The sequence below is a fragment of the Neofelis nebulosa genome, chromosome 5 (assembly GCF_028018385.1).
Source record: "Neofelis nebulosa isolate mNeoNeb1 chromosome 5, mNeoNeb1.pri, whole genome shotgun sequence".
Taxonomy (NCBI): domain Eukaryota; kingdom Metazoa; phylum Chordata; class Mammalia; order Carnivora; family Felidae; genus Neofelis; species Neofelis nebulosa.
In genome coordinates this window covers 92,613,940-92,639,899 of record NC_080786.1, presented here as the reverse complement: position 1 = coordinate 92,639,899, position 25,960 = coordinate 92,613,940, and the positions used below count along the sequence as shown (strand labels likewise).

Here is a 25,960-nt window from a genome sequence, read left to right as displayed (position 1 = left end):
GATGCAAATTGAAGACTTCCAAATCTTGGGAAATCATTGAATCTCTTGGAAATAATTTGAAATCATCACAAGATTTTAGACTTGGAAGAGAATTTAGAGATAAGTCAAATGGGTGTCTTTTGAAGGTGCAGAAGCCACACTACTGTGTGCTACTGTCACACTCAGAAAAATTAGTACTAATTCCTAAATATTATTTAATATCTAATCCTTGTTCAGTTTTCCCTGATTATCTCAATGATTGTCCCATTGCGTTTCTATAATAGGTTTGTTTGAATAATGATACAAGGCCATGCACTCTATTTCTTTGCACATGTTCCATAAGATTCTTTTAATTTATACTAGTTCCCCTTCCTTTTCCTTCCATGCTATTAATAGTTGAAGAAACTACATCATTTGTCTTATATAATTTTTCAATTGTGTGTTTGGCTACTTGCTCAACTGAGTGCTAATATCCTTACTCAAGCTTTTTAAAAATGGGGTGGGGGTGGCTTAAGAAGGAAATAATGGTATAAATTACCCATTTGCCTTGATCTATACTCTTGGTTCTAGGATATTTTATATTCATGATGGAGACATTCTTTGCAATTATAATGATGATGACTTTTAAGTCATGATTTGGCTTTGCTCTTCAGTGTCTGTCCAAAGCATCTCTTTCTAGAGTCAGGCAAAGGGATCAAGTCCAGTCTAAAAGTGTCCGTTGAATTAGCATGATGGTCACTGTAATAGCTTTAGTATATGATCAGTGTTTATCTAGTCTTATAATTCTATTCCATTCCATATAATATAAATGTTACCTGCTCTGTTCCTAGTCCTAAAGTTGTTACACAAAAAATGAAGGATTATTTTTCATTGGCTTATTCTACTCCTAAGAATAATTTATTTAGAAGCAGAAGCCTAATTATTATCAACTCATCTGCTTTATCTAACCTAGGGAAAGACAGTTGAATAAAGTAGAACATAAGCTATTCTTACCAGTAATGATCTGTTCAAGTAATGCCTTTCAGTCATTCCACAGAACTTAACTTGGCATTTCAATATTTTTTTTCCGTTTTTTCCATGTTTCATCACACACACAAACATAAACATACCTACAGGCCTCATTAACTAGACCAGATCATTAGACTATCAGGAAGAGAAGGTCTAAACATAGAGAAAAGTAGGTTTTAAGAACTAGATGAAAGCAAGGATAGTAAAAATGAATGCTATAATGTTTAAATATTATTTTCTAAGTATATATTTTAATGTTTATTTTTGAGAGAGAAAGTTTGTGAGGGAGGGGCAGAGAGTGAGGGAGACAGAGGATCTGAAGCAGACACTGTTCTAACAGCAGAGAGCCTGATGCAGGGCTCAAACCCACGAACTCTGAGATTATGATCTGAGCTGAAGTTGGACGCTTAACCAACTGAGCCACCCAGGCACCCTGGTATAATTTTTGATATCATATTTAAATAATAAAAGAAGAAAATTATAATAATAGTTAACATTTATTGAGCACTTAGTTTTGGTCAGGCAATGAGAAGAGCAATTTAGAATTATCTCTTTTGATTGTCATCATAACAATACTGTGAAGTAAAAACTATTCTTATTTTTGTAAATCAGATTTAAAAAATTGAGGTTTAGGAAGATTATATAATTTGCCTAAAGTCACATAACTAATAAGTGTAGAGTTGTGATTTAAAATCAGGTCTGTTTAATTTGAGAACTTAAGCTCTAAACCAGGTCAAATTTGCCAGTTTTTGTGATTTGTCTCACTACTGCGAAGTCATTTATTACTAGTAGTTCTGACTCTTAATTTCTGCTTCTTTATCTGAAAATAACCTCCAACCACTTAAATACTTGTTTCTTTTAGACTCTCTTGGGTCTTTTCAGACAGATTTGCCTAGTAGCAAAGGCAGACCTGTCTGTAAAATTAGGCAGTTCTATCTACAAAATCTTATTATTGCCAAAATTTTCTCCTTTCCTTTTCCTTTTCCTTTCCTTTCCTTTCCTTTCCTTTCCTTTCCTTTCCTTTCCTTTTTCCTTTCCTTTCCTTTCTTTTCCCTGTTTCTTGCTTCTTCCTCCCTCCCTCCCTTCCTTCCTTCTTTTTTTCCTTCCTCTTTTTTCCTTTCCTTTTTTTTTGATGCCACAAATAATCATTTATTCTGTTTATGATTCTGTGAGTTAGCTGGGCAAGTTTTCTGGTCTGGACCCACAAGCTGACCACAGACACAGACTTGGCTCTCTCCCATGTCTAGGATCAGCTGGTGGGTTGGCTGGCAGCTGTGATCATGTAGAATGATCTAGGATGGCCTCACTCATGTCTGGTGGTTTGTGCTGGCTGTTAGCTGTGATACCTTGGTTTTTCTTGCTGTGGCTGCTCCATCCTCCAGTAGGCCAGCTTAGGCTTGAATTACATGATGATCTTAAGATTCCAAGAACAGCAAAAGATCAATCGCCAGTGCATAAGCACTTTTCAAATTGTTGGAAAATGTGTGTTAATGTCCTATTGGTTAAAGAAAATCACACAGTTAAGATGGAGGTGGGTATATAGACTCTACCTGTTGGCTGGAGAGATAGAATTTCTGCCCATTTTGCCATCTATCACAGAACCCCAGGATGGGAAGGAAGCACACTGGGGCTTTTGAAACATTTTAGCCAGGACTTAGAACTCAATTAAACATCAAGACTTAGTATGATGTGACTGAAAATCTAAAATTATTTTTCTGAATAGTTATTTCATTTCCTCAATTCTAATTATTGAGTAATTAATTCCTTCCCTAATGGTTTTTGATTGTTTTAAATCAAATATTACATTCAATCAAAAAATCATATATTAAAATGACCCCAAACCTTATCTCCAGTTGGTTTTGGAGATGTCAATTCTATTTTGTTCATCTGTGTCTATTCTTACCCCAGTACCCCATGGTACCCCAGTACCATACTGATTTATTTATTTATAATATGTTATTATAGAACGTATTTATTAAGTGGTAGGCCTAGGTTTTCTTATTACACTTTTTAAAAGTGTATATATTTCTTTTTTAAAAAAAGTTTATTTATTTTTGAGAGAGAAAGAGTGCACGTGGGGGAGGGACAGAGAGAAAGGGAGAGAGAGAATCCCACGCAGTCTCCACGCTCAGCATGGAGCCTGGCATGGGATTGATCTCATGACCATTTGGGTTTTTTTTGTAGTTCCATATGAATTTTAGGGTTATTTTTCTATTTTTATGAAAAATGCCATTGGCATTTTGATGGGGAATTTCCTTGAATATGTTGATTATTTTTATGGAATGAACATCTAAACAGCATTATTTCTTCCAGTTCATGGACACAAGATATCTTAGCATTTGTTTGTGCCTTTGATTTCTTTCATCAATGTTTTAAGAAAACTATAAACCAGTATCCCTGGTGATGGACATAGAGTCAAAAGTCATTAACAAAATAATGGCAAGTTGAACTTAACAGTACATTAAAAGGATTATACACCATGAGCAAGTAAGATTTATCCCTGGGATGCAAGGATGGTCAACATACACAAAATTATAAATGAGATATAAACATTAACAAGATGAAAAATAAAAATTATATGATCATTTCAATAGATGCAAAAAGTATTAGAAAAAATTCAGTATCCTTTTGTGATAAAAACTCAAAAATTAGGTATGGAAGGAATGTACCTCAACATAATATAAACCATATGTAATAAGCCAAAGATAACGTTATACTCAGTGGTGAAAAGCTGAAGAAAGCACTCTAAGATTAAAAGAAGACAAGGGTGTCTACTCTTGCCACTTCTAGTCAACATAGTACTGGCAGTCATAGCCAAAGCATTTAGGCAAGAAAAAGAAATAAAAGGCATCCCAGTTGAAAGGGAGGAGCAAAATTAATTGTTTCTATTTGTAGATGATATGATCTTACACATAGAAAACCCTGAAGACTCTACTAAAAACTGTTAAATAAATTCAGTAAAGTTGCAGAATATAAAAATAAATATCTAAAAATCAGTTGCATTTCTTTACACTAACAAGAAGCTATCCAAAAAATATATTAAAAACACAATTCCAGTTAAAATAACAACAGAAATAATAAAATATTTAGGAATAAATTTAATCAAAGAAGTGAAAGGTCTGCACACTAAAGGGTTCTTGAGGTTTATTTTTCTATAGCTTTATGCTACTAATACCCAAAGAATGGGGGATAATAAGTATTTCAAGTATCTCTCTCTCTTTTTTTTAAGTTTAATTCAAATATCTTTAAATATCACCTTTGGGATTAGTGTTTTCCAACATGAAAAATACCTCCAGTAGATAAGGTTGGTCTTTAGCTTCTAGTCTTCTCTTTTTCAACTTTTCCTTCTATTATACTGACACCTTCTTCCCCTTTAGGAATAAAAGCACTGCTACTCATTACAATTGTCCCACTGTGAAAAGATATTTAAATCAATGTATTATTTTATAAAATACCTCTCCCAGCTATTGTCTTTCTCAAGTTTTTGTTTTCTGACTCTTTGTCACTGTTATAAAACTATTTGTTGTCCTTCTGAGAATTGAATTTGGGTCAACAGACTAAAATAATGGAAATTTGGTGAGTATATGGAGCCAAAAAACGTTTATATTTCTCCTGACTGTGGAAAGTAGAATTCTTAGAGACAGAATAAATAGCTCACATTTTGCTCCTTCAAGTGCCTTCCTGCTTCTCAGTTATTGCCTTATGGACTTTTGAGGCCTATTACCAACAACAACTTGACATGGAGGTGGCCCTAACAAAGCATAGGGCCATTAACCTGTCATTTTTTTCTTTTGTAATCTCTGCCAATCTTTTCTTTTCTCTCTGAGCATAGACCTTATCTCCCATTCTTTTTTTTTTTTTAATGTTTATTTATTTATTTTGACAGAGAGAGAGAGAGAGAGAGAGAGAGAGAGAGAGAGAATGCCTGTGCATGTGAGTTGGGGAGGGGTAGAGAGAGGGAAAGAGAGAATCCCAAGCAGGCTCTGCACTGTCAGCCCAGAGCCTGATGGGGAGCTCAGTCCCACAAACCATAAAATCATGACCTGAGCTAAAATAGGAGTTGGATGCTTAACCAACTGAGCCACCCAGGCACTCTTCCCATTCTTAATCATAAATTTCTGAGTTCTTGTGTCCATTTTTACTGTATCCTGAACAACTATACTTTTGCCATCATCCATGTCTTATTTTTTCTTGCCCTATATTTGCAAAATGAACTGTTTTTGCACATTCCAGGAAAGTTAATAAATGAATGCTTTTGATCTTTATAAGTACCTTGAATTATAAAGCCATAAGAACTGTAAAGCCTTGTGTTGATCAGTTTTTTCTTAGCCTAACTTTCTAGAATGGCCCTGGGGAGAAGGAGGTAAAAAAGTATTTTACTGGTCTGTAATGTCATTTTTTTTCCCATACTCTGTGACTCAGAGATGAGAGATAACTACTGCTTCTCCTTTTTTGATACAATCTTACTGTTTTCTAATTGAAGCATGAGGAGGCATAAGGATCACTTGATCTTACTCATACCACTTAGTAAAGTTAGGAGAAGCATTTGGTTACTGGTTATTGTCTTTGTGGCTGCTCTAACTCAGTGACTGATCTTGATTCTACCCTAATTTGAAGCTTTATTATTTCTTATAATCCTTTGAAAGCCACTTCTATCTGGCTCTGGTTTTAAATTCATATCATGCAGTAGAGGCTAAAGCCTGGGATTGTGATGCCTCCCACTTTGGTTTTCTTTTTCAACATTACTTTGGCTATTTGAAGCCTTTTGTGGTTCCATACAAATTTTAGGATTGTTTGTTCTAGCTTTGAGAAGAATGCCAGTATAATTTTGATTGGGATTGCACTGAATGTGTAGATTGCTTTGGATAGTATTGACATTTTAACAATATTTATTCATCCAATCCATGAGCATGGAATGTTTTTCCATTTCTTTGTGTCTTCTTCAATTTCCTTCATAAGCTTTCTATAGTTTTCAGCATACAGATCTTTTACATCTTTGGTTAGGTTTACTCCTAGAGCCTAAATGTCCATCAGCTGATGAATGGATAAAGAAGATGTGGTTTGCATAGACAATGGAATACCACTTGGCAATGAGAAAGAATTAAATCATGCTATTTGCAGTAACGTGGATGGAACTTGAGGGTATTATGCTAATACCCTCAGTCAGAGAGAGACATATCATATGTTTTCACTCATGTGGAACTTGAGAAACTCAACAGAAGACAATGGGGGAAAGGAAGGGGAAAAATAGTTACAATCAGAGATGGGAGGAGGCAAAAAATAAGAGACTCTTAAATACAGAGAACAAACTGAGGATTGATAGGGGGGTGGGGGAGAGGGGAAAATAGGGTGATGGGCATTGAGGAAGGCACTTGCTGGGATGAGCACTGGGTATTGTATGTAAGCAATGAATCTCAGGAATCTACCCCTAAAACCAAAAGCACACAGTATACACTGTATGTTAGCCAATTTGACGATAAATTATATTTTATAAATAAATTTTAAAAATTCATATCGTGAAAATCAGGAGGTTATATTCTTTCATCTTGAGAGAAGATTAGAATACTGAAAGGTTACATAGCTCTCACTTCCAAAGCTATCAAACTGTGTATTCACTAGTTTGGTGACCTTAGACAAGTTGATTAAATTTACTGAGGCTTAACTGCATCTGTAATGACTCCACCTATCTCATGGGGGTATAGAAATAAATGAATATTAAATGAAATAATCCACGTAAAGTGTTTTTCATTGTACCTTGTACATAGTGAAAAAATGGTGGTGACAGCAGCCTTGGGGACAATGATTATATGTCTATAGTCTTCATTTTTTGTTTCAATGTAGCAAGAGGAAAACTGTCATTTTCCAGTTCTTCACAACTGACAGTAAATAGACTGTGAAAGACATTGCAAAATGCTGTTTCTGCAAGTAGATTGTAAATTTAGATCTTATTTTATTTGTAATGGAGGTTCAAAATGTCCACCCTCCCTATTACTGGAGATTTAAGAAGTTGGCATCTGAAGAAGAGAGGTGGCCCTCAAATACTTAAGGGCTATTTATACTTATAGAAATAACAATAGTACCAGATATCTCAGTGGACTGTTTGACATGCAAGTATGTAGCTCACAAGGGAATCAAACTAAATAAACATTGAATCATCTTTAATAGTCTAACACCATAACTAGTTAGATAATTAGTCCTTTTGAATCAGGGAACGTAACGCTATTATTTATTTCTTTTAAGGAATATATTCTTAGTGAGAAATGCAGAACTACCTGTCATGTGTTTTTAGGTCTTCCATGGTTTCTAATGCAAGTATTTATATTAGGAGTATAATGGAATTGAAAAGGACCTTGACATAATTTAGTTCATTCTCTTTATTTTGTAGATGAAGAAATTGAGAGCTTAAGTAATATGTCCAGGTTAGATGGTGACAGAGCTGAGACCTGAACTAGCTCTCCTGATTCCTAGCACAATATTCATTATTCTGTGTCATGCTGCTATAACTTTGCTTCACAAGATTTTTCTTTTCGTTTAAAAGTGATTTTTATTTTGGAATGCCTGCTGGCTCAATCAGTGGTGCATGTGACCCTTGATCTCGGGGTTGTAAGTTTGAGCCCCATGTTGGGTGTAGAGAGATTAATTAAAATCTTAAAATGTGATTTTTGTTTTGCTCCATGGCCAAATTATTTTTCTGTGACTACTAATTTTAATACTTATTTTATATCAGTGAGAAAAGATCTTTATATTCACAGAAATTTGTTATATGTATAGACATATAAAATAGATACAATAAAGGATGTACATATTTCTTTCAAGCATGATACAGAATTAATGTGCAATGTATTGAGATGATAAATAAATTAGGAATAGAGGCTAGTGTAGCCAGAAAGAAAATAAATGTTTCTGATAGGTAGACAGGTTTAAGTAGAAGTACTGAGATAGTAAGAAAGATGGAATGGAAGTGATGACAAGGAAAGATACTTTGAGTGAACAAAGAAAATGGCAAATTGGAGTTCTGAAAGAGGTCTAGAAGTGTATGATGATGAGGCTGTGTTCATTTGAGGCTGATGATATTAATTGGTGGTGGTCAGATGAGTTGAAATTGAAGGAAGAATGATGTACTCAAGTTGTATGTTAGATTGAAGCAAGGATATTAAAGACATAAGGCTGTTAATAGGGTTCTGAGTAGAGAGAAAAATGTATTAGCCAGATGATAAAATCACCTAAGAAGATAAAATTGAGTCCTAGGGATGGAAAGAAAAAAAAAAAAAACAGTTGAAGAACTCTGAAGAGAACAATCTGGCCACATTAAAGACTGTTCTATCCTTTAGTTCTGTGTCCTTACTGAATAATAAAGATGATAGAATTGGATACCCTTTGGGGTATACCCATGTTTGGTGCATGTTATTAGTGTGCTAGTATTAATATTACTTTTGTCAGTACATATTTGTGTATATATCTCTATACTTTTCACTAGTGAGAATTGGAGCTGTTCATAGATTATGTGGTGTATTTTTTGAGGGTCTATTTTAACATAACTACATGACAGTATGAGAGAAGGTGATAGTATGAGGATAATGAGATAATATTAGAGAAAGTAAATGCATTTAATTTGAACTTGATTTCCTCATATTTTGAAAGGACACTTTTCTGTGAAATTTAAGAACCACAAACTTGTAAACTGTTTATAGTTAAGCTCAGTGTATAAAGCATATTTATATGCATTATCTCAACTATCAACATGCATTGGTAAGATTAACAATCAGACTATAGAATCGAAGTTACTATATGTATTAAACTGTTGCAATAAAAGTCAGTAGTTTTTTGAATGCCTATAAGTCTCTTAAGCTTGAAACAACAGAATCTCTGAATTCAAGTGGTTTGTTATATAATATGATAGGAAGAAACACAATTAGGTGGTAAAGAATAACATACTTTTACATTAGACTTAGTGATCCCCTAGTATCTATAACATATTAACTAAATAATTGTATGCATTAAAGATATTATCCAAATGTGGGTATTTGTTCTGTTCTAATGCCTTAGCATTATATAACTCGGTTGCATATAGTTACAATAATCACTAAGGTGCTCAGAGGGAAAAGGGTGAGAATGATAGCTTTTGAACTTAAAAATAAATTTCAAATGTGCTTTCATTACTATTAAAGTTGAGAGAGTTCATTATTCTAGATAAGCATTCTATTTCAATATTTACAAAATATTTGGTAATATTCATCTTTATTTAAACTATAAGACAATAGGGGCGCCTGGGTGGCTCAGTGGGTTAACTGGCCGACTTTGGCTCAGGTCATGATCTCACGGTCCGTGAGTTCGAGCCCCGTGTCGGGCTCTGTGCTGACAGCTCAGAGCCTGGAGCCTGTTTCAGATTCTGTGTCTCCCTCTCTCTGGCCCTCCCCCGTTCATGCTCTGTCTCTCTCTGTCTCAAAAATAAATAAACGTTAAAAAAATATATATATATAAGACAATAGGTTTTGAGGGGAATACTCCTTATATGCATAAATCATATTCATTAACTTAAAAATACCTAAATAATCATAGCACTTAACTAGCTAGGTGAAGGGGACAAATTAAAGGCAGGGTTCCTGCTCATGAAGGAGCTCAGTACTTACTTGGGGAAACCAAAGGGTAAAAATCTTTCTTCAGTAATTTTTAAGAAGTGTTAAACTGTGGTGTTGGCTTAGTATTTTAGAAAGCATTTCATGTAGGAGTAAGGCCTTGACCTGGGATTTGAGAGATAAGTAGATGAATATTTTATTTTTGAAAAATGATAATAATTAGGGCATTTGTTTATCACTTTGTATAGTTTTTCCACTATTAGGTTTTTGTAGATACTTTGAAAAGAGATGCTTTTAGTAGCTTGAATCATAGAACAATGTTGAAAAAGTTTTTGAGGTATATAAACAAATAATTAATTGCTTCTTGAATACTAAATTCTCATGGGATTTTGTTGTCAAAGCTACAACACAAACTAATTACATCAGCTCTGTATATCTAATAGAATTCTAACAGTTGTGCTCTAACTTCTGTGGTATTGAATAAACCTTGATATATATGAATATAATCCTGCTACTGATCAGATTAAATTCACTCTAGTGAAAAATATTTTGAATAACCATTTTATATATTAGGAAAGATATTAACCAATGCTGTTGAATAAAACATTTGTTTTTAGACTTTTAACATATTTGACAAACTTCAAATTAACAACTAAAGATATAAATGTTGATTTCCCCCTAATTTTACTGATAATTGGTCATTGCTAATAGAAGTTACTGATTATTGTTTATTTACCTTGTGTCTAGAAAACTTACCACATTTTATTTCTTACCATATTTTATTTCTAAAATATTTTAGTAACCCTTTTTTTCTTAAATTTCCTGTATTTATGTGCACCATTTCAGTTTCCTTTCTTACTGAATTAGCTTACGTCAATAAAACAAAGCTGAATAATAATGGACAAAATGGACATTTGTGTCTTCTCCCTGATTTTAATAGGAATGACTATAGCTTTTTGCTGTTTAGTATCGTGTTTGTTGTTATTTTCATTACTCTTAATATTTATCATCTTAAAGTAATTTTCTTCTAATCCTGTTTTACATAAGATGTTTACTTGGATTGACTTTTGAATTTTCTCAAATGCCTTCCCAGAATTTATTGATATAATCATGAGGTTTTATCTTTTAATTTGTTGAGTTAATGAATGTCAATACATATCATGATATTGAGCTGTTTTTTTGTGGATTTAAATGAGATTAAGCAGTCAAATTCTAAATCTAACAGAGACATACTTTAAAATTTTATTTTCTCTTCCATGCATATGAGAGAAAAGAAAACATACCAATGATCCTCTTCTGGCTTTGTAAAAAACACTCACATGTATTTATATTTTTCTGAAAATGCTATGCCAACTTAAATATCATATCAGGGCAACCCATTATTAAGTAAAACAACCAGTCAGAATTACATATACTCCTTAGAAACTCAAGACTATATTCACAAGAGATAGCAGCAATCTGTAGAGTACCGACTCCTTTTTAGAAATAACATTTGCAAAGACATTTATATGCTGAAGAATATTATTTGCTTTTCTATATCTGTATGTTGCCAAGTCTTATTTTGTGAGCAGTGAGAAGTGCCTGTAGTTTCAAGACTAAGCCCTGGAAAGTTGAAAATCTAAGTTAAGGAAAGGCAAAGGATGAAATTTATTAGTAACAAATGGAATATGAGGTATATATATTACATATAATATATATATATTCAGCACCTATACTTACATTTCTAGAATAAACTTTATTTAGTCATGGTTTTCATTGTCAGAATATTTTACTGGTTTTAATCTACTAGTATTTTATTTAGTATTTTGTACCTATATTCATAAGTATTTACTTTAAAATGTTTAAAACAATCTGCAATTATATATATTGTGCAATATGATGAGTTTCCTGTGAATCACTATCACAATAAAAATAGAGAACATTTTCATTACTTGTGGTTCTTCATAGCATCCTTTTTCCTCTTTCTGCCTCTGGATCCTGGCAACAGCTGATTTGATTTTTTTGTTACTTGGAATTTTCAAATTTTATATAAATAGTCCCTCCTTTTCTTTCTCTTTCCCTCTCTGTTACTCACCCTCCCTCCCTCTCCTTCCTCAGGTATATATACCTGATGTGTTTAGGTATATATACCTGATGTGTTCAACATATTGAAAGATGATTTGAGCAATTGGGGAAAGGGTTTGGGGATGAATTAGTGGCCAGAACGTAAAAACTAAATAAATGAAACTTAAAAAAGAAGGTAACCTTAGAGAACAAAAACATCTGTGAGGCAAAATAAGAGATTAATATCAATAAGGTGTTAACACTGATGGTTTTGATTTATTGGAAGTTTGGGTATATGGCAAGGATACTTGTATGTGTAATGAGGGGATGGGTGAAAAAGAGAAAATTGTTTTTCCTGAAAAGTCAGTAAGTAGCAATATAAAAATGTTCTTTTGAGACACATTAGGAAAAATACCAAAATAAATAGCAGAAATATTGACAAGTGGTTCCCTCTGGGAAGTAGGAAATAAGAGAGGTAAGGAGACAAATTATTTATAATTTTCAGAAATCCTTTAGATTTGTCTGATTTGTTAAACTGGGTGCATGATTGAGTGTTATAAAAATAAAACTAAAATAAGAAAAGAAAAAAGGATATAAAATTTCAGAATATTAATAAGTAAGCATTCCATTTCTATTATGTCAACTTCCAAATATCTTATAAAATGGAGGTGTATTAATGCCTTATTCTTCTTTAATTTTAATATTAAACTGCCTTTAGATCTTTGAACATTATAGTTTTCTCATTCTTTCAAGAAATTTAAAAGTCTTACTGAGAACTGGTACCAATACCTCAGTTGCCAATGGCATTCCCAGGAACAGGTACTTTACCATTTAGAGCAATTTTACCTTTTTATCACATTATAATGGGATTTCATAGGAACATGTTAAATTTGTTACCATTATGCTACTCGATGTTGTCATATGCCTATCATAGTCCTCTTACTTAGTCTTTTCCTTCATCCAAGTTGGCAGGAAATTATTAAGCAATACTTTCAGTGGTCCACGATGACATCAAATTTACTTGATAAAGTTTCAACCAAATATTGAAATTGAGGGAATTTTACCACTGGTGAGAGTTGCTCCACAGTTACAATAGTAGTTTGGCTTTTGCTTACCAAAATATATTGTGTCCATGTGAAAGTCCTTTTTTGTAGGAGAGTAACCAGATTTCTTATCTCAAATTATTTAAACTTACTGAACAAATTCTGAGACTGCAGTTAATTTCCAATTTCTGGATTCAAAATCAGGAATGATTTACCTTACTATACCTCTTCTCCAGAGTGTAACATTTATAGACCAAACCAGTCAAATGAACTTAATCAAAATAAACATGTATTATATAATCATAAATCTTTATAAGCAAATTTTTATCCAGAAGAATTTTTATATAACAAATTTGCACAATTGTAGTATTCTTTTGTAAGCTATGTTATTTTTTCTAGCAAGTTTCTTCTACTCTCTGAAAGTAGAGTGTTCCTATGAAATCTTCCATAAACCTAAATGACATAAAGCAAAGAAGCAACTACTATTAATTTATGTGGAAAAGTTTTTGAGCATTCCCAGACCCAAAATACAACCTCTCCTAGACTTTTCTAATACCTTAGGACACATCTTGGTAACAGATTCACAAAATAAATTGAGATAAAGCACATATGCTCACAGACACAGTTTAAAGCTATGGCAGCTTGATGCTGAGATTCTGAGTGTAGTTCCCAGAGAAGGTGCTTGGTGGTGCCACTCTTGATGCTTGAGGCATGTGCTGCCTCTGTAATGGCCAGCTACAAAACAGTCACTCAACTCTATTTTCACTTGTTGCCTTTTTTTGTAAAAGCAAAATCCTTTTTACATTTCTTTTGCTTGGTGAAAACAGGTACTAATGTAGGTCTTTTGTTATTTATTTATTTTTTAATTTTTTTTTTAACGTTTATTTATTTTTGAGACAGAGAGAGACAGAGCGTGAACAGGGGAGGGGCAGAGAGAGAGGGAGACACAGAATCTGAAACAGGCTCCAGGCTCCGAGCTGTCAGCACAGAGCCCGACACGGGGCTCGAACTCAGGGACCATGAGATCATGACCTGAGCCGAAGTCGGACGCTTAACCGACTGAGCCACCCAGGCGCCCCTAATGTAGGTCTTTTATAAAAGTAAAGTGGCACACATCAGCTTTCAAAAGTATGGGATACCTGTATCTGGGAATTTCTAACAGTCACATTTGTGTCATTAGATGAAATCTGGTACATGATTCTAGGAGTTCTGTGCTCAGATTATGGAAATGATAGCTTTGGCCTATCAGTAGTATATGGAAATGATACATATAGGGATGAATCACCAATATGGTAGTGAGCTGAAGTCCTTTTAGTACAGAATCAAAAGCCATTTAATTTCTTTCATTTTTCACACTAATGACCAATACTAGGCAACATTCCTCATAAATTAACTTGGTGGTCTAATAAATATTTACTCGTTTTTAGGAATGGTTGTGGTTTTTAGGATGCCAGTTAGGATGTAGGCCATAACAATTGTGGCTTACACGATACAAAATTTGTCTTTCATAAAATCTGTCCAAGTTTAAGCAACCCAGGACTGATTCAATGGCTTTATGTTATCTAGAGCCTAACAAGCCTCTTTGCTTTTATGAGAGACCTTTCTATCTTGTTACTCTGCTATCCTTAACCTATGGCTTCTACCTCATGTTCTAAGATGGCTGATCCAAAACCTGCCATTGAGTACATTTTCCAATCAGTAGGAAGGTGAGAAAAAAAAAGTAGTATTTGCCTTACTTTTAAGGCTTCATATCACTTCTGCTGTCATTCCTTTGTTCAGATTCTAATCTAGCCTGCTGTGGGGTCTCAGAATATAGTGTGAATTGGATTGCTATGTGCTGGGCTCAAAATTTTATTACTATAGAAAAAGGGGAAAAGAAGATATTAAGGAGCAACAGGCAGTCTCTGTCACAGGAGGTTTTAAGGCTGTTTTGAAATAGTATAATAGTATTAAGCTTAGTCCATCAGGCCAAATGTGAATTCTACTTTGTTTCATACTGCTCTCAGTTCCACAGTGGTCCTTCTGTGTTCTCATTTATATACTGAGGAAATTGAAATTCAAACTAAACTAAAGCTAAAGCTAAGATGTTATGCTTAGATTCTGCCAATGGGAGGCACTTAGACTGGATTAAAAGATACAAAGAAAGTAAAAGTCATTTGCTTCTGGTAATAACTCTTGCACTGTCAGCAGTGAATACAGGTTTCTTTCATCTCAAAGGTGGTAGCAGCTTTCTTAACTTAGGGTAATATGACCAATCTTTCCACGTATTCATAACCAGTTCTCTCTATTATATCTTTCTTTGCTTCAAGTATCTTTTGCTTCAAGAGCTATTGATACAGTTGGCTACCTCACCTCATCCCTTGTAGTAATTTCAAGGGAGAGTGCTATTAAATGAATTGTGTCCCCCTAAAATTCATATTTTGAAACTCTAGCCCCCAGTGTGATGGTATTTGGAGAGGGGACCTTTGGGAGTTAATTAGGGTTAGATGACACCATAAGGGTGAAGCCTTCATGATGGGATTAGTGGTTTTTTTTAAGAATAGAGACTCCCTCCCCGCATCATATGAAGATACAGTGAGAAGGTGGCCATCTGCAAGCTAGGAAGGAACTGAATACCTGGTAACTTGATCTTGACTTCCAGCCTCCAGAACCGTGAGAAATAAATATCTTGCTTAAGCCACCAGTGTATGTTATTTTGTTATAGCAGCCTGAACAGACTAATATAGAGAGTGAAACAAAAGAAAACAAACAAAATAACATTAAGAAAAATTCACTTGTTGTGATGAGCACTGGGTGTTATATGTAAGTGATGAATCACTAAATTCTACTTCTGAAATTGATACTACACTATATGTTAGCTAACTTGAATTTAAATAAAATCTTGCAAGAAAAAACAAGGAAAAATTATGTATTTAAAAACCTCATTTTCTTATTGATCAGCTTTACTGCCATCTTATTTCACCAACTGAGCATAAACTATAGTATTTCAACAATCCTACCTGGCACTAAAATTGAGAATTTTTTACCTTGACATGTTTCTTCTAGACTCTGTTCTACATTTTTCTCTTGCTTCATTTATTTTTACTGAATTTATGTCATTCTATTGATAGCCTTCATTCTTTTGAAATCAACCACATACTACACAGATTTTTCTATTCTGTACATTCCATTAAATGGAATCATATAATATATGACTGGCTTCTTTCATTTAGCATAACGTTTTCAAGGTACATCCTGTGTAGCATGTATGTGTACTTCATTCTTTTTTTATTAATGAGTAATAGTCCATTGTATGGATATACTGCATTTCATTTATCCATTCATCAGTTGATGGATATTTGAGTTGTTTGTACTTTTTGGCTATTCTGAATAATGCTGCTATGAACATTTGTATTGAAGTTTTGGGTGCATTTATTTTTCATTGCTGTTAGTTATATACCCAGGAGCAGAATCACTGGGTCATAGGTAACTCTATATTTCACACTTTGAGGACCTCCCAAGCTATTTTACAAAGATTTTATACATGATTTTATATTCCCACCAGCAAAGTATTAGACCTCCAATTTCTCCACATCTTTGTCAGCATGTGTTGGCATCTATCTTTTTTATTATAGTCATCCTAGTGGCTATACAATTGTATCCCGTTGTGGATGTGATTTACTAATGCTGTTGAGCATGTCATCATGTGCTTATTGCTCATTTGTATACTTTGGATAAGTGACTATTAAGATCCTTTGCCCATTTTTATTATTGAGTTGTGAGAGTCATTTATATACTCTGGATATAAATTCCTTATCAGATATATGACTTGTATGACTTGCAAATATTTTATCCCATTCTGTGGGTTGTCTTTTTACTTTCTTGATAGTATCCTTTACAGCATAACAGTTTTTAGTTCTCACAAAGTTCAGTTTATCTTTTTAATTTTGTTGCTTGTGCTTTTGATGTCAGATTTAATTGCCTAATCCCAGTTCACTAAGATTTAAGCATATGTTTTCTTCTAAGATCTTTATAGTTTTGGCTCTTGCATTTAGGTCTGTAATCTATTTTGAGTTAATATTGGAATAAAGTAAGTAAAGTGTTCAACCTAATTCTTTTACATGTGGTTATCAGTTGTTGCAGCACCATTTGTTGAAAGACTATTCTTTCATTCATTGTTGAATTGTCTTGGAACCCTGATTAAAAATAAATTGACTAAAAATGTGAGGAGTTGTTTATGGAATCTCAGTTCTGTTCCACTGATCTGTCTGTCCTTATGCTAGTATCTCATTGCTCAATTACTGTAGATTTGTGTAAGTTTTGAAAACAGAATCCTCCAACTTTCTTCTTCAAGATCTTTTTGGTATTCTGGATCATTGAATATCCATAGGAATCTTAGGATCAATTTGTTGAACTTTGCAAAAAATGTCAGATGGGATTTTGATAGGGATGGCATTGACTCTGGAGATGAATTTGGGGAGTATTGTCACTTTATCAATATTAAGTCTTTTAATCCATGATATGGGATGGCTTTCCTTTTATTTGTCTTTAATTTTTTTCAACAATGTTTTGTAGTTATAGCATGTAAGTTTTGCACTTCTCTTCATTTTATTCCTGAGTATTTTATTCATTTGGATGCTATTATAAATGAAATTGTTTTCTTAATTTCATTTTTGGATAGTACATTACTAGTATATAGAAATATTATATTTGTACAACTAATTTTGCAAACTTACTGAACTCCTTTATTCTAATAATTTTTCATGGGCAGCTTTAACAAAATTGGCTCTGAACCCAGGGCCAGGGCTAGCAGGGTTGGAGTGGGCAAATCCCCAGGAGAACTCATGGGCATGGCATACTGCTAACAGGTTAGTTAGCAAGGGTCTATGCAACCTTTCCTCTGGCAGATGACCCTGTGTTTATGCTGGGGTGGGGGCGGGGGATGCTGGGGGGAGGAAAATGATGCCTGCCAGCTCCCTCATTTTCAGAGAAGTAATCTAACACACTCTGAGATCAGCATGAACAGGTCTGTCTTCTGTTTGTCCCTTGTGTTGTGTTAATTGCCATTTTTATGTTGCTTCTTTGCCTCTTCTGTCTTTTTAAGGGCAGCAACCCAGCTATCACTTGCCCTCCTGGCTAGCTAGCCCAGTGCTGACTCAGCTGACTTTTAAAGCTCCAGGCTCCAGGGGAATTCATCCCCCGTGATTTTCAAAGCCAAACATTATGAGGATTAGTACCTGCCCCCTACTGTGGTGCTCCCTGGTGCTAGGGCCCATTTCTCTTCCCTGAGTGCACAGCTCCTGCCCTCCTGCAGGCAGCCTCCTTCTGCCTTTCTGTCCTTGCTAACCATTCAGAGATGCAGCTTCTTTTTTATTTTTAGTTGTAGAATTTGTTCTGACTTTATTCAGATCATAAGGGTTTATTTACTTGGATGTGGATGATATCTAGGTGTAAACATGAGATGGTGTGAGCTCAAGGTCTTCCTACTCTACTATCTTCCCAAGCTCCTTCTAGAATCCCCTTTCCCTGACCTATGTGGGTCCTCTATTTCTTTGAAAAGTTATATTTCATGTTGAAATTAATTCCTGTATATTATTGGATATCCTTATGTTAGTTTTATCATCTTTATGATATTATCAACTCTATATTTTTTCTTTTTTTCCATTGTGTGACTATGAAAGCTTTCAAACATACAGAGGAATTAAAAAAGTTACATTGTGAACATTCATGTATACACACACGTAACATACATTTTCACCACCTAGATTTGACAGTTACCATTTTGCTATATTTGCTTTATCATATATGTCTATCCATCTGTCTAACCATATTACTTCTTTGGATGCATTTTGAATTAAATTGCAGGTGTCAGTACACTTTACTTCTTAAAACCTCAGTGTGCATATCATTAACTAGAGTTAAATATTTGTTAATAATGCTTTTTTCTTTTTTTGACATTCAGTTTACATACAGAGAAATCATAAATTTTATTGTACAATTTGATGAGTTTTGACCAATGTATACACTTGTGTAATCCAAACTTCTATCAAAATATAGAATATTATCTTGACTCAATAAAATTCCCTCATACCCTCATCCAGTGAGTTCTCCTCAAGTCAATCACTGCTCTGATTTTTTTTAACCATAGATTAGTTTTGCTTGTTCAAATTTTAATATAAATATAATCATACTATATGCACTGTTTTGTGTATTGCTGCTTTTATTTAGCATAATGCTTTTGAGAATCATCCATGTTGTTGCATCTGTTACTAGTTTTTATCTTTTACTGTTGAGTAGTAGTTTATTGTAGGAGTATACCACATTTTTGTTTTTTGATTCTCTTGTTGGACACTAGCACTTTTTCCAGGTTGTTATGTATAAAGCTATTAGGGGCATACTTACACAAATTATGTGGCCATATGCTCTTATTTTCTTGGATACATAAATAGGAGTGAAATATAGGTCATAGGACAGATAGTGCTTGTGTCATTTTACACTCCTACCAACATATGGTGATTTTTTTTTTAATTAAAATACTTATTTTAGTCATTATGGTAGTTGGATAGTGGTATCTTGTGATTTTAATTTTTATTTTCCTGGTGATTATTTTTACTATCTGCTCTCTTTCAGACAGTTCGGCATGGTTTTCCTTATCAGCCCACAGCATTAGCCTTTGATCCAGTTCAGAAAATCTTGGCTATTGGGACAAGAACAGGTGCTATACGAATGTATCCTTAACTTTTGGTTCAGTGTTTGTTGTATTAATACCAATTACTTTTCCTTAAATATTCAGGTAAGTGAAATATGACCAAATAAAGTTGATTTATTTTGAAATGAATAATGATTGTGAAAACCCACAATGTCCAGTTTATTGGCATATTTTTAATGTCTGTGGGAGAACTATTAGTGTCCTATCTTGAATTCTTGATATTGGTAATATTTGTTCCCCCCCCCCTCTCTTTTTGATCAGTTGTATTGATTTTCACAGGAAACAAATTTTGGCTTCAGAGCTTTCTTACATTGTTTTCCTAACTTGAGTTTTATTGATTCCTGCTTAGATCTTTTTATTTTTTTCTTCTGCTTAACTTTGAGTTAATTTGATCTTTTTTTTCTATTTTTTAAGGTGGAAACTGAAGTTATTGATTTGAGAACTTCTTTTCTAATACATGTCTGTAGTGCTATAAATTTCCTCTCAAATTATGCTTTAGTGTCATTCCATTTTAATTGAATTTTTTATTTTGATTCTTAGGTTGTTGCTTCCATGAGATACAGATTTAATTGTAGTTGCAGGAAATGATACAGAAAAACCCCATGCACTCTTCATTCAATTTCCCCCAAAAGTAATGTCCTACAAAATTATGGTGTAATATCACAACCAAGATACTGACATTGATATTCTCAAAGTACAGAGTGTTTCAGTTACCACCAAGATTCCTCACATTCCCCCCTTATAACCACATCCTCTCCTTCCAATTCTCCCACCCCATCCCTGATTTCTATCACTAATTTGTTTTTCACTTTAGTAATTTGGCCATGTTAGGAATGTTATATAAATGAAATCATACAGTATGTAAACTTTTGGGATTTGCTTTTTTCTTCTCTGAAGATTCATCCAAGTTGTTGTAAGTATCAGTATTTTTTTTTTAATTGTTGGGCAATATTCCATGGTATGGAAGTACCACAGTGTGTTTAGCCATTCATTTATTGAAGGACATCTGGGTTTCCAGTTGGTGGCTATTATGATTAAAGCAGTTATAAACATTTATGTACATGTTTTTCTGTGAACATGTTTTCATTTCTCTGCCCAGAAGTGCCGTTAGAGGGACTCTATGGTAGTTCAAAATTTAGTTTTATAAGAATATCCCAAACTGTTTCCCCGAGGGATTGTAACATTTTACATTTTGTATCTTCACATCATTATTAGTGCATCTTGTTTTTTTTTTAAGCCATTCTGATAATTTTGTAGTGATATCTCATTGTGGTATTCTGATAATTTTGTAGTGATATCTCATTGTGGTATTCTTATGTATTCTAGATACTACTCTTTTGTCAAATAAATTATTTCTTCTAGTCTATAGCTTGACATTTGACCCTCTTTACAGGATTTTTCAGAGTCCAGTTTATCATTTTTTCTTTATTGATTGTGCTTTTGGTATCACTCCTTAGAACTCTTTGCCTAACCCTGGATCTTAATTTTTAAATTTTTTTTTTCTAAAAATTATATAGTTATACATTTTGTATTTAAGTACAGTTCTATTTTGAGTTAAATTTTTATTTGTATTGTCTTTGGTTCTGATATTGGGGTATTATTAGCTTCATAAAATGAACTGAGAAGTGTTTCTTCTTCTGTTTTCTGGGAGAGATTGAGTAAAATTGGGGTTAATTCTTTAAATGTTTGGTATTATTCTCTAGTGAAAATACCTAGGCTTGGAGATTATTTTGAGAGATTTTGTATTACAAATTCAATGTATTTAGTAGTTATAGGACTCTTTTGGTTTTCTATTTTATCTTAGTTGAATGTTGGTTGTGTGTAGTCAGTCTTACTAGTAGTTTTTAAATTGTATTGATTTCTTTTTTGAGGAACTAGCTGTTTGATTTCCTCCATTTTCTTTGTTTTCAATTTTTTCTGGCTTATTATTTTTATTATTTAATAAATCATCATTATTATTTCTTCACTTTTCTTTGAGCTTACTTTGCTCCTTTTTTCTAGTTTCTTGAAGTCAGAACTTAGATTATTGATTTGATATTCTTCCTCTTTTCTAAGGTATGCATTTAGTGTAATTCTCAGCACTGCTTTAACTGAATCCTGCAAATTTTGATATGTGTGTTTTCATTTTAATTGAATTATATATAGTTTTAAAAATTGTCTCTGAGGGGTGCCTGGGTGGCTCAGTCGGTTAAAGTGTCCAACTTTTGATTTCAGCTCAGGTCATGATCTCATTGTTTTGTGGATTTGAGCCCTGCTTTGGGCTCTGTGCACTGACCATGTGGAGCCTCCTTGGGATTCTACCTCTCTCTCCAACCTTCCCTAGCTTGTGCTTTCTTTGTCTCTCTTAAAATAAATAAACTTAAAAAAAATTGCCTTTGACATATCTTGAGACCATGAATTACTTAGAAGTGTTTTAATTAATTGGGAAGTGTTTGGAAATTTTGTCTTTCTGTTATTGATTTGATTCCACTGTGGTACACACACACACACACACACACACACACACACACACACACACATATAGTATAATTTCAGTTCTTTTAAGTTTGCTAAGGTTTGTTTTATGGTCTTGGATATGGTCTTTCTTGGGGCATGCTCTATGGACTCTGGAAAAACATGTGCATTCTTGTTGAGTGGAATGTTCTATATTTGTCAACTAGATATTGTTGGTTGAAAAAAAAAGATATTGTTGGTTGATTGTGTTGTTGAGTTCTATATCCTTGCTTATTTTCTGTTTGATGATTCTATCAAATCCCAAGAGAAGAGTGTATTAAGATCTCCAACTATAATTTTGGATAAATTTATCTCCTTTTCCAGTTCTATTAGGTTTTGCTTTCTGTATTTTTGAGGCTCTTTGGTTTGGTATGCATACATTTAGAATTCTTGTCTTCTTCCTGGATTGATTCTTTTATCATTATGTAATGTCTTTATTGGTCTCCAATAATTTTCTTTGCTCTGAAATTTACTTTGTCTCATATTAATATGGTCACTCCTGCTTTTAAAAAAAATCTAATATTTGCATATTCTATTTCCATCCTTTTGTTTTGAACTTAAATATGTCATTGCACTTGAAGTAGTTTATTTGTAGATAGCATATTGTTAGGTCATTTTCTTTTTTCCTTTAATTGAGCTGTAATTGACATTAGTTTTAGGTGTGCAAAATATTGATTCAATATTTATATATCTTGTCAAATGATCTCTACAATAAGTCTAGTTGATATGAATCACCACACACAGTTGCAAAAATGTTTTTCTTGTGATAACTTTAAAAATTTCTCTTAGTAACTTTCAAATACACAATTTATTAACTATAGTCACAGTGATGTACACTATATTCCCTAGGTCTTACTTATTTTATAAGTAGAAATTTGACCTTTGACAACCTTCACTGATTCCACTCAACTCCTACAACCCAACCCCTACCTCCAACAACTGCCAGTCTTTTCTCCGTATCTGTGAGTTTGGTGTTTTTTGTTTTTTGTTGTTTTCTTTTGTTTTGTTTGTATTTAAGGGATATCATACAGTACTTGTCTGAAATATTACTCAGTGTACTGCCTTTCATGTCAATTCATGTTATTGCAAATGGCAAGATTTCTTTCTTTTTTATGGCTGAATGATATTCCAGAGTGTGTATGTTTGTGTGTGTATGTATTTTCTTTTAATCTATTCATCCATAGCAGACACTTAGGTTGTTTCCACATCTTCTTTATTATAAATATTCCTGCAATGAACGTGGAGTGCATACATCTTTCAAGTTAGTGTTTTGTTTCCTTTGGATAAATACCCAGAAGTGGAATTTCTGGACCATATGGAAATTCTATTTTTAATCCTTGGAAGAACTCCATACTGTTTTCCATAGTGGCTGTGCTAATATACAGGCCCACCAACAGTGTACAAGGGCCCCCTTTTCTCCACATCCTCACTAACACTTGTTATTTCTTGTCTTTTTGGTAATAGCCATTCTGATAGGTGTAAGGTGATATCTCATTGTGGTTCTGATTTGCATTTATTTGATAATTAGTGATGTACCAGTTAGCCATCTGTATATCTTCTTTTGAAAATATCTATTCAGATCCTCTGATTCCATTTTTTAATCTGATGTGTTTTTGTTTGTTTATTTTACTATTGAGTTGTATGAGTTCTTTATATATTTTGGATATTGATATGTGATTTGTAGATATTTACTCCCATTTGGTAGATAGCCTTTTTATTTTGTTGATGGTTTCCTTTGTTGAACAGAAGCTTTTTAGTTTGATGTAGTCCTACTTGTTTAGTTTTGCTTTGGCATCATATCCAAAAAAATCATTGCTAAGAATGATGTCCAGGAGCTTACTGCCTTTGATTTCTTCTAGGACTTTTATAGTTTCAGGTCTTATATTCAACTCTAACCATTTTGAGTTAATTTTTGTGTATACTCTAAGATAGTGGTCCAGTTTTATTCTTTTGCCTATGGCTATCCAGTTTTCCCAGCACCATTTATTGAAGAGACTGTATTTTCCCCCATTGAGTAGTCTTGGTTCTCTTATCAAATATTAGTTGACCATGTATGCATGGGTTTATTTATGCTCTTCTGGTTCTGTTTCACTGGTCTGTATGTCTGTTTTTATGCTAATACCATAATGTTTTGATTATTGTAGCTTCATAATAAGTTTGAAATCAGGAAGTGAGATGCCTCTAGCTTTTTTTTTTTTTTAACCAAGATTACTTTGGCTATTTGACATATTTCGTGGTTTCATACAAATTTTAGGATTGTTTGTTCTATTTTTGTGAAAGATGCCATTGGAATTTTTATAGAGATTACATTGAATCTGTATATTGCTTTGGGTAGTATGGATATTTTTTTTTAAAAATGTTAATTCTTCTAATCCATGAGCATGGAATATCTTTACATTAATTTGTGCCTTCTTCAGTTTCTTTATCAATATCTTACGGTTTTCAGTGTCCAGGTCTTTCACATCCTTGGTTAAATTTATTCCTAGGTATTTTATTCTTTTTGATGGAATTGTAAATGGATTGTTTTCTTAATTTCTCTTTCTGATAATTCATTATTTGTATATAGAAATGCAACTGATTTTCATATATTGATTTTGTAGGATCATTTTATTTTCAATCTACCATGTCAGTCTGCTTCACTTAATTAATATTTTAAGGTAATTTACTATCAGGTAATTATATGTTGGGGCTTAATTCTGCCAATTTATTTACTTGTTTTCTGCTTGTTTCCTCTCTTTTTTGTTCCTTTTTGTCTTATTTTCCTGGGAGTTATTTTGAACTTTTAAAATAACTCAATCTTGAATTATTTATATTGTTTTGAGTATATTGCTTTGTAGAGTTTTCTTAGTAGTTGCTCTTGGTATTACAACAAACATACATAAATTATCACGGTCTACTGGTATCAACATTTTTTCACTTCAAGGGAAACTGCAGCCTTACTTTCATTTAGGTCCCTATGCCCTCTCTGCTTTTATAGTATAGTTATTTTATATATTTTCTGTAAATGTCTTGAGCAGAATCATATCAGATGGTGCTATAATTTTTGCTTCAACCATCAAATGTGACTTAAGAAACTCATAAGAAGTAGGGGCGCCTGGGTGGCTCAGTCAGTTAAGTGTCCAACTTTAGCACAGGTCATGATCTCATGAGTTCAGGCCCTGCGTCAGGCTCTGTGCTGACAGCTCAGCCTGCTTTGGATTCTGTGTCATCTTCTCTCTCTCTGCCCCTCCCCTGCTCATGCTCTGTCTCCATCTGTCTCAAAAATAAATAAACATTAAAAATTAAAAAAGAAACTCATAAGAAGTCAAATAATATACTGTATTTACCCAAAATTTTACCCATTCTTATGTCCTTTCTGAAGTTCCAAGACTTCTTTTACTAGGGTTTTTAAGGTGAAAATAGGGGATTTTGATTTGAGAACTTTCATTTCCTTCTGGTTAGAGAACTTTCTTTAGACTTTTTTAAAGGGTAGATTTGGAAACAAATTGTCTTAGTTTTTCTTCATCTGAGAATATATTTATTATTCATTCCTCAAGGATATTTTTGCTGTATATACACAGTTGATAGTTATTTTATTACTTGAAAAATGTTGTACCACTTTCTTCTGGCCTCTGTAGTTTCAGATGAGAAATCTACTGTCATTCAAATTCATGTTCATTCATAATGCTTTGTGTCTGGCTGCTTTCCAGAGCTTTTCCCCTTAGTTTTCAGAAGTTTAATTATGATGTTTCTTGACATGGATATTTCTGGGCTTATCTTATTTGGTGTTTGCTCCACTTTCCAAATATGTAGGTTTAAGTATTTCACTAAATTTGGGAAGTTTCCAGCCATTATTTCTTATGAAAGTTTTTCAATCCCACTGTCTTTCTTCTCTCTTTCTGGGACTCCAGTTATATGAATGGTAGATCTTTGTTCTTGTCCCCTAAGACTGTTTATTGTGCTTCCCTAGTCTAGTCTCTTCCTTCTTTTGTTCAGATTGGGTAAATTTTATTGATCTCTCCCCAAGTACACTGATTTTTATACTCTGTCATCTCCACTCTACTATTGAACCTATCCAATTTTATCTTGGTTATTATATTCTTCAGTTCTATGATTTTATTTCCTTTTAGGAATTTCTAACTGCTGATCTT

General features: G+C 33.4%; 1 protein-coding gene across 7 annotated transcripts in view; it reads left to right on the top strand.

Moving 5' to 3' along the window:
- STXBP5L (syntaxin binding protein 5L) overlaps nt 1–25,960 on the top strand; it is a 387,308-nt gene that overhangs the window by 35,747 nt on the left and 325,601 nt on the right. For all 7 annotated transcript variants that reach the window (XM_058731249.1, XM_058731254.1, XM_058731252.1 and 4 more), the window contains exon 3: nt 19,259–19,356. In XM_058731249.1, the coding sequence (XP_058587232.1) occupies nt 19,259–19,356 (98 nt within the window). The remainder of the gene's footprint in view (nt 1–19,258; nt 19,357–25,960) is intronic.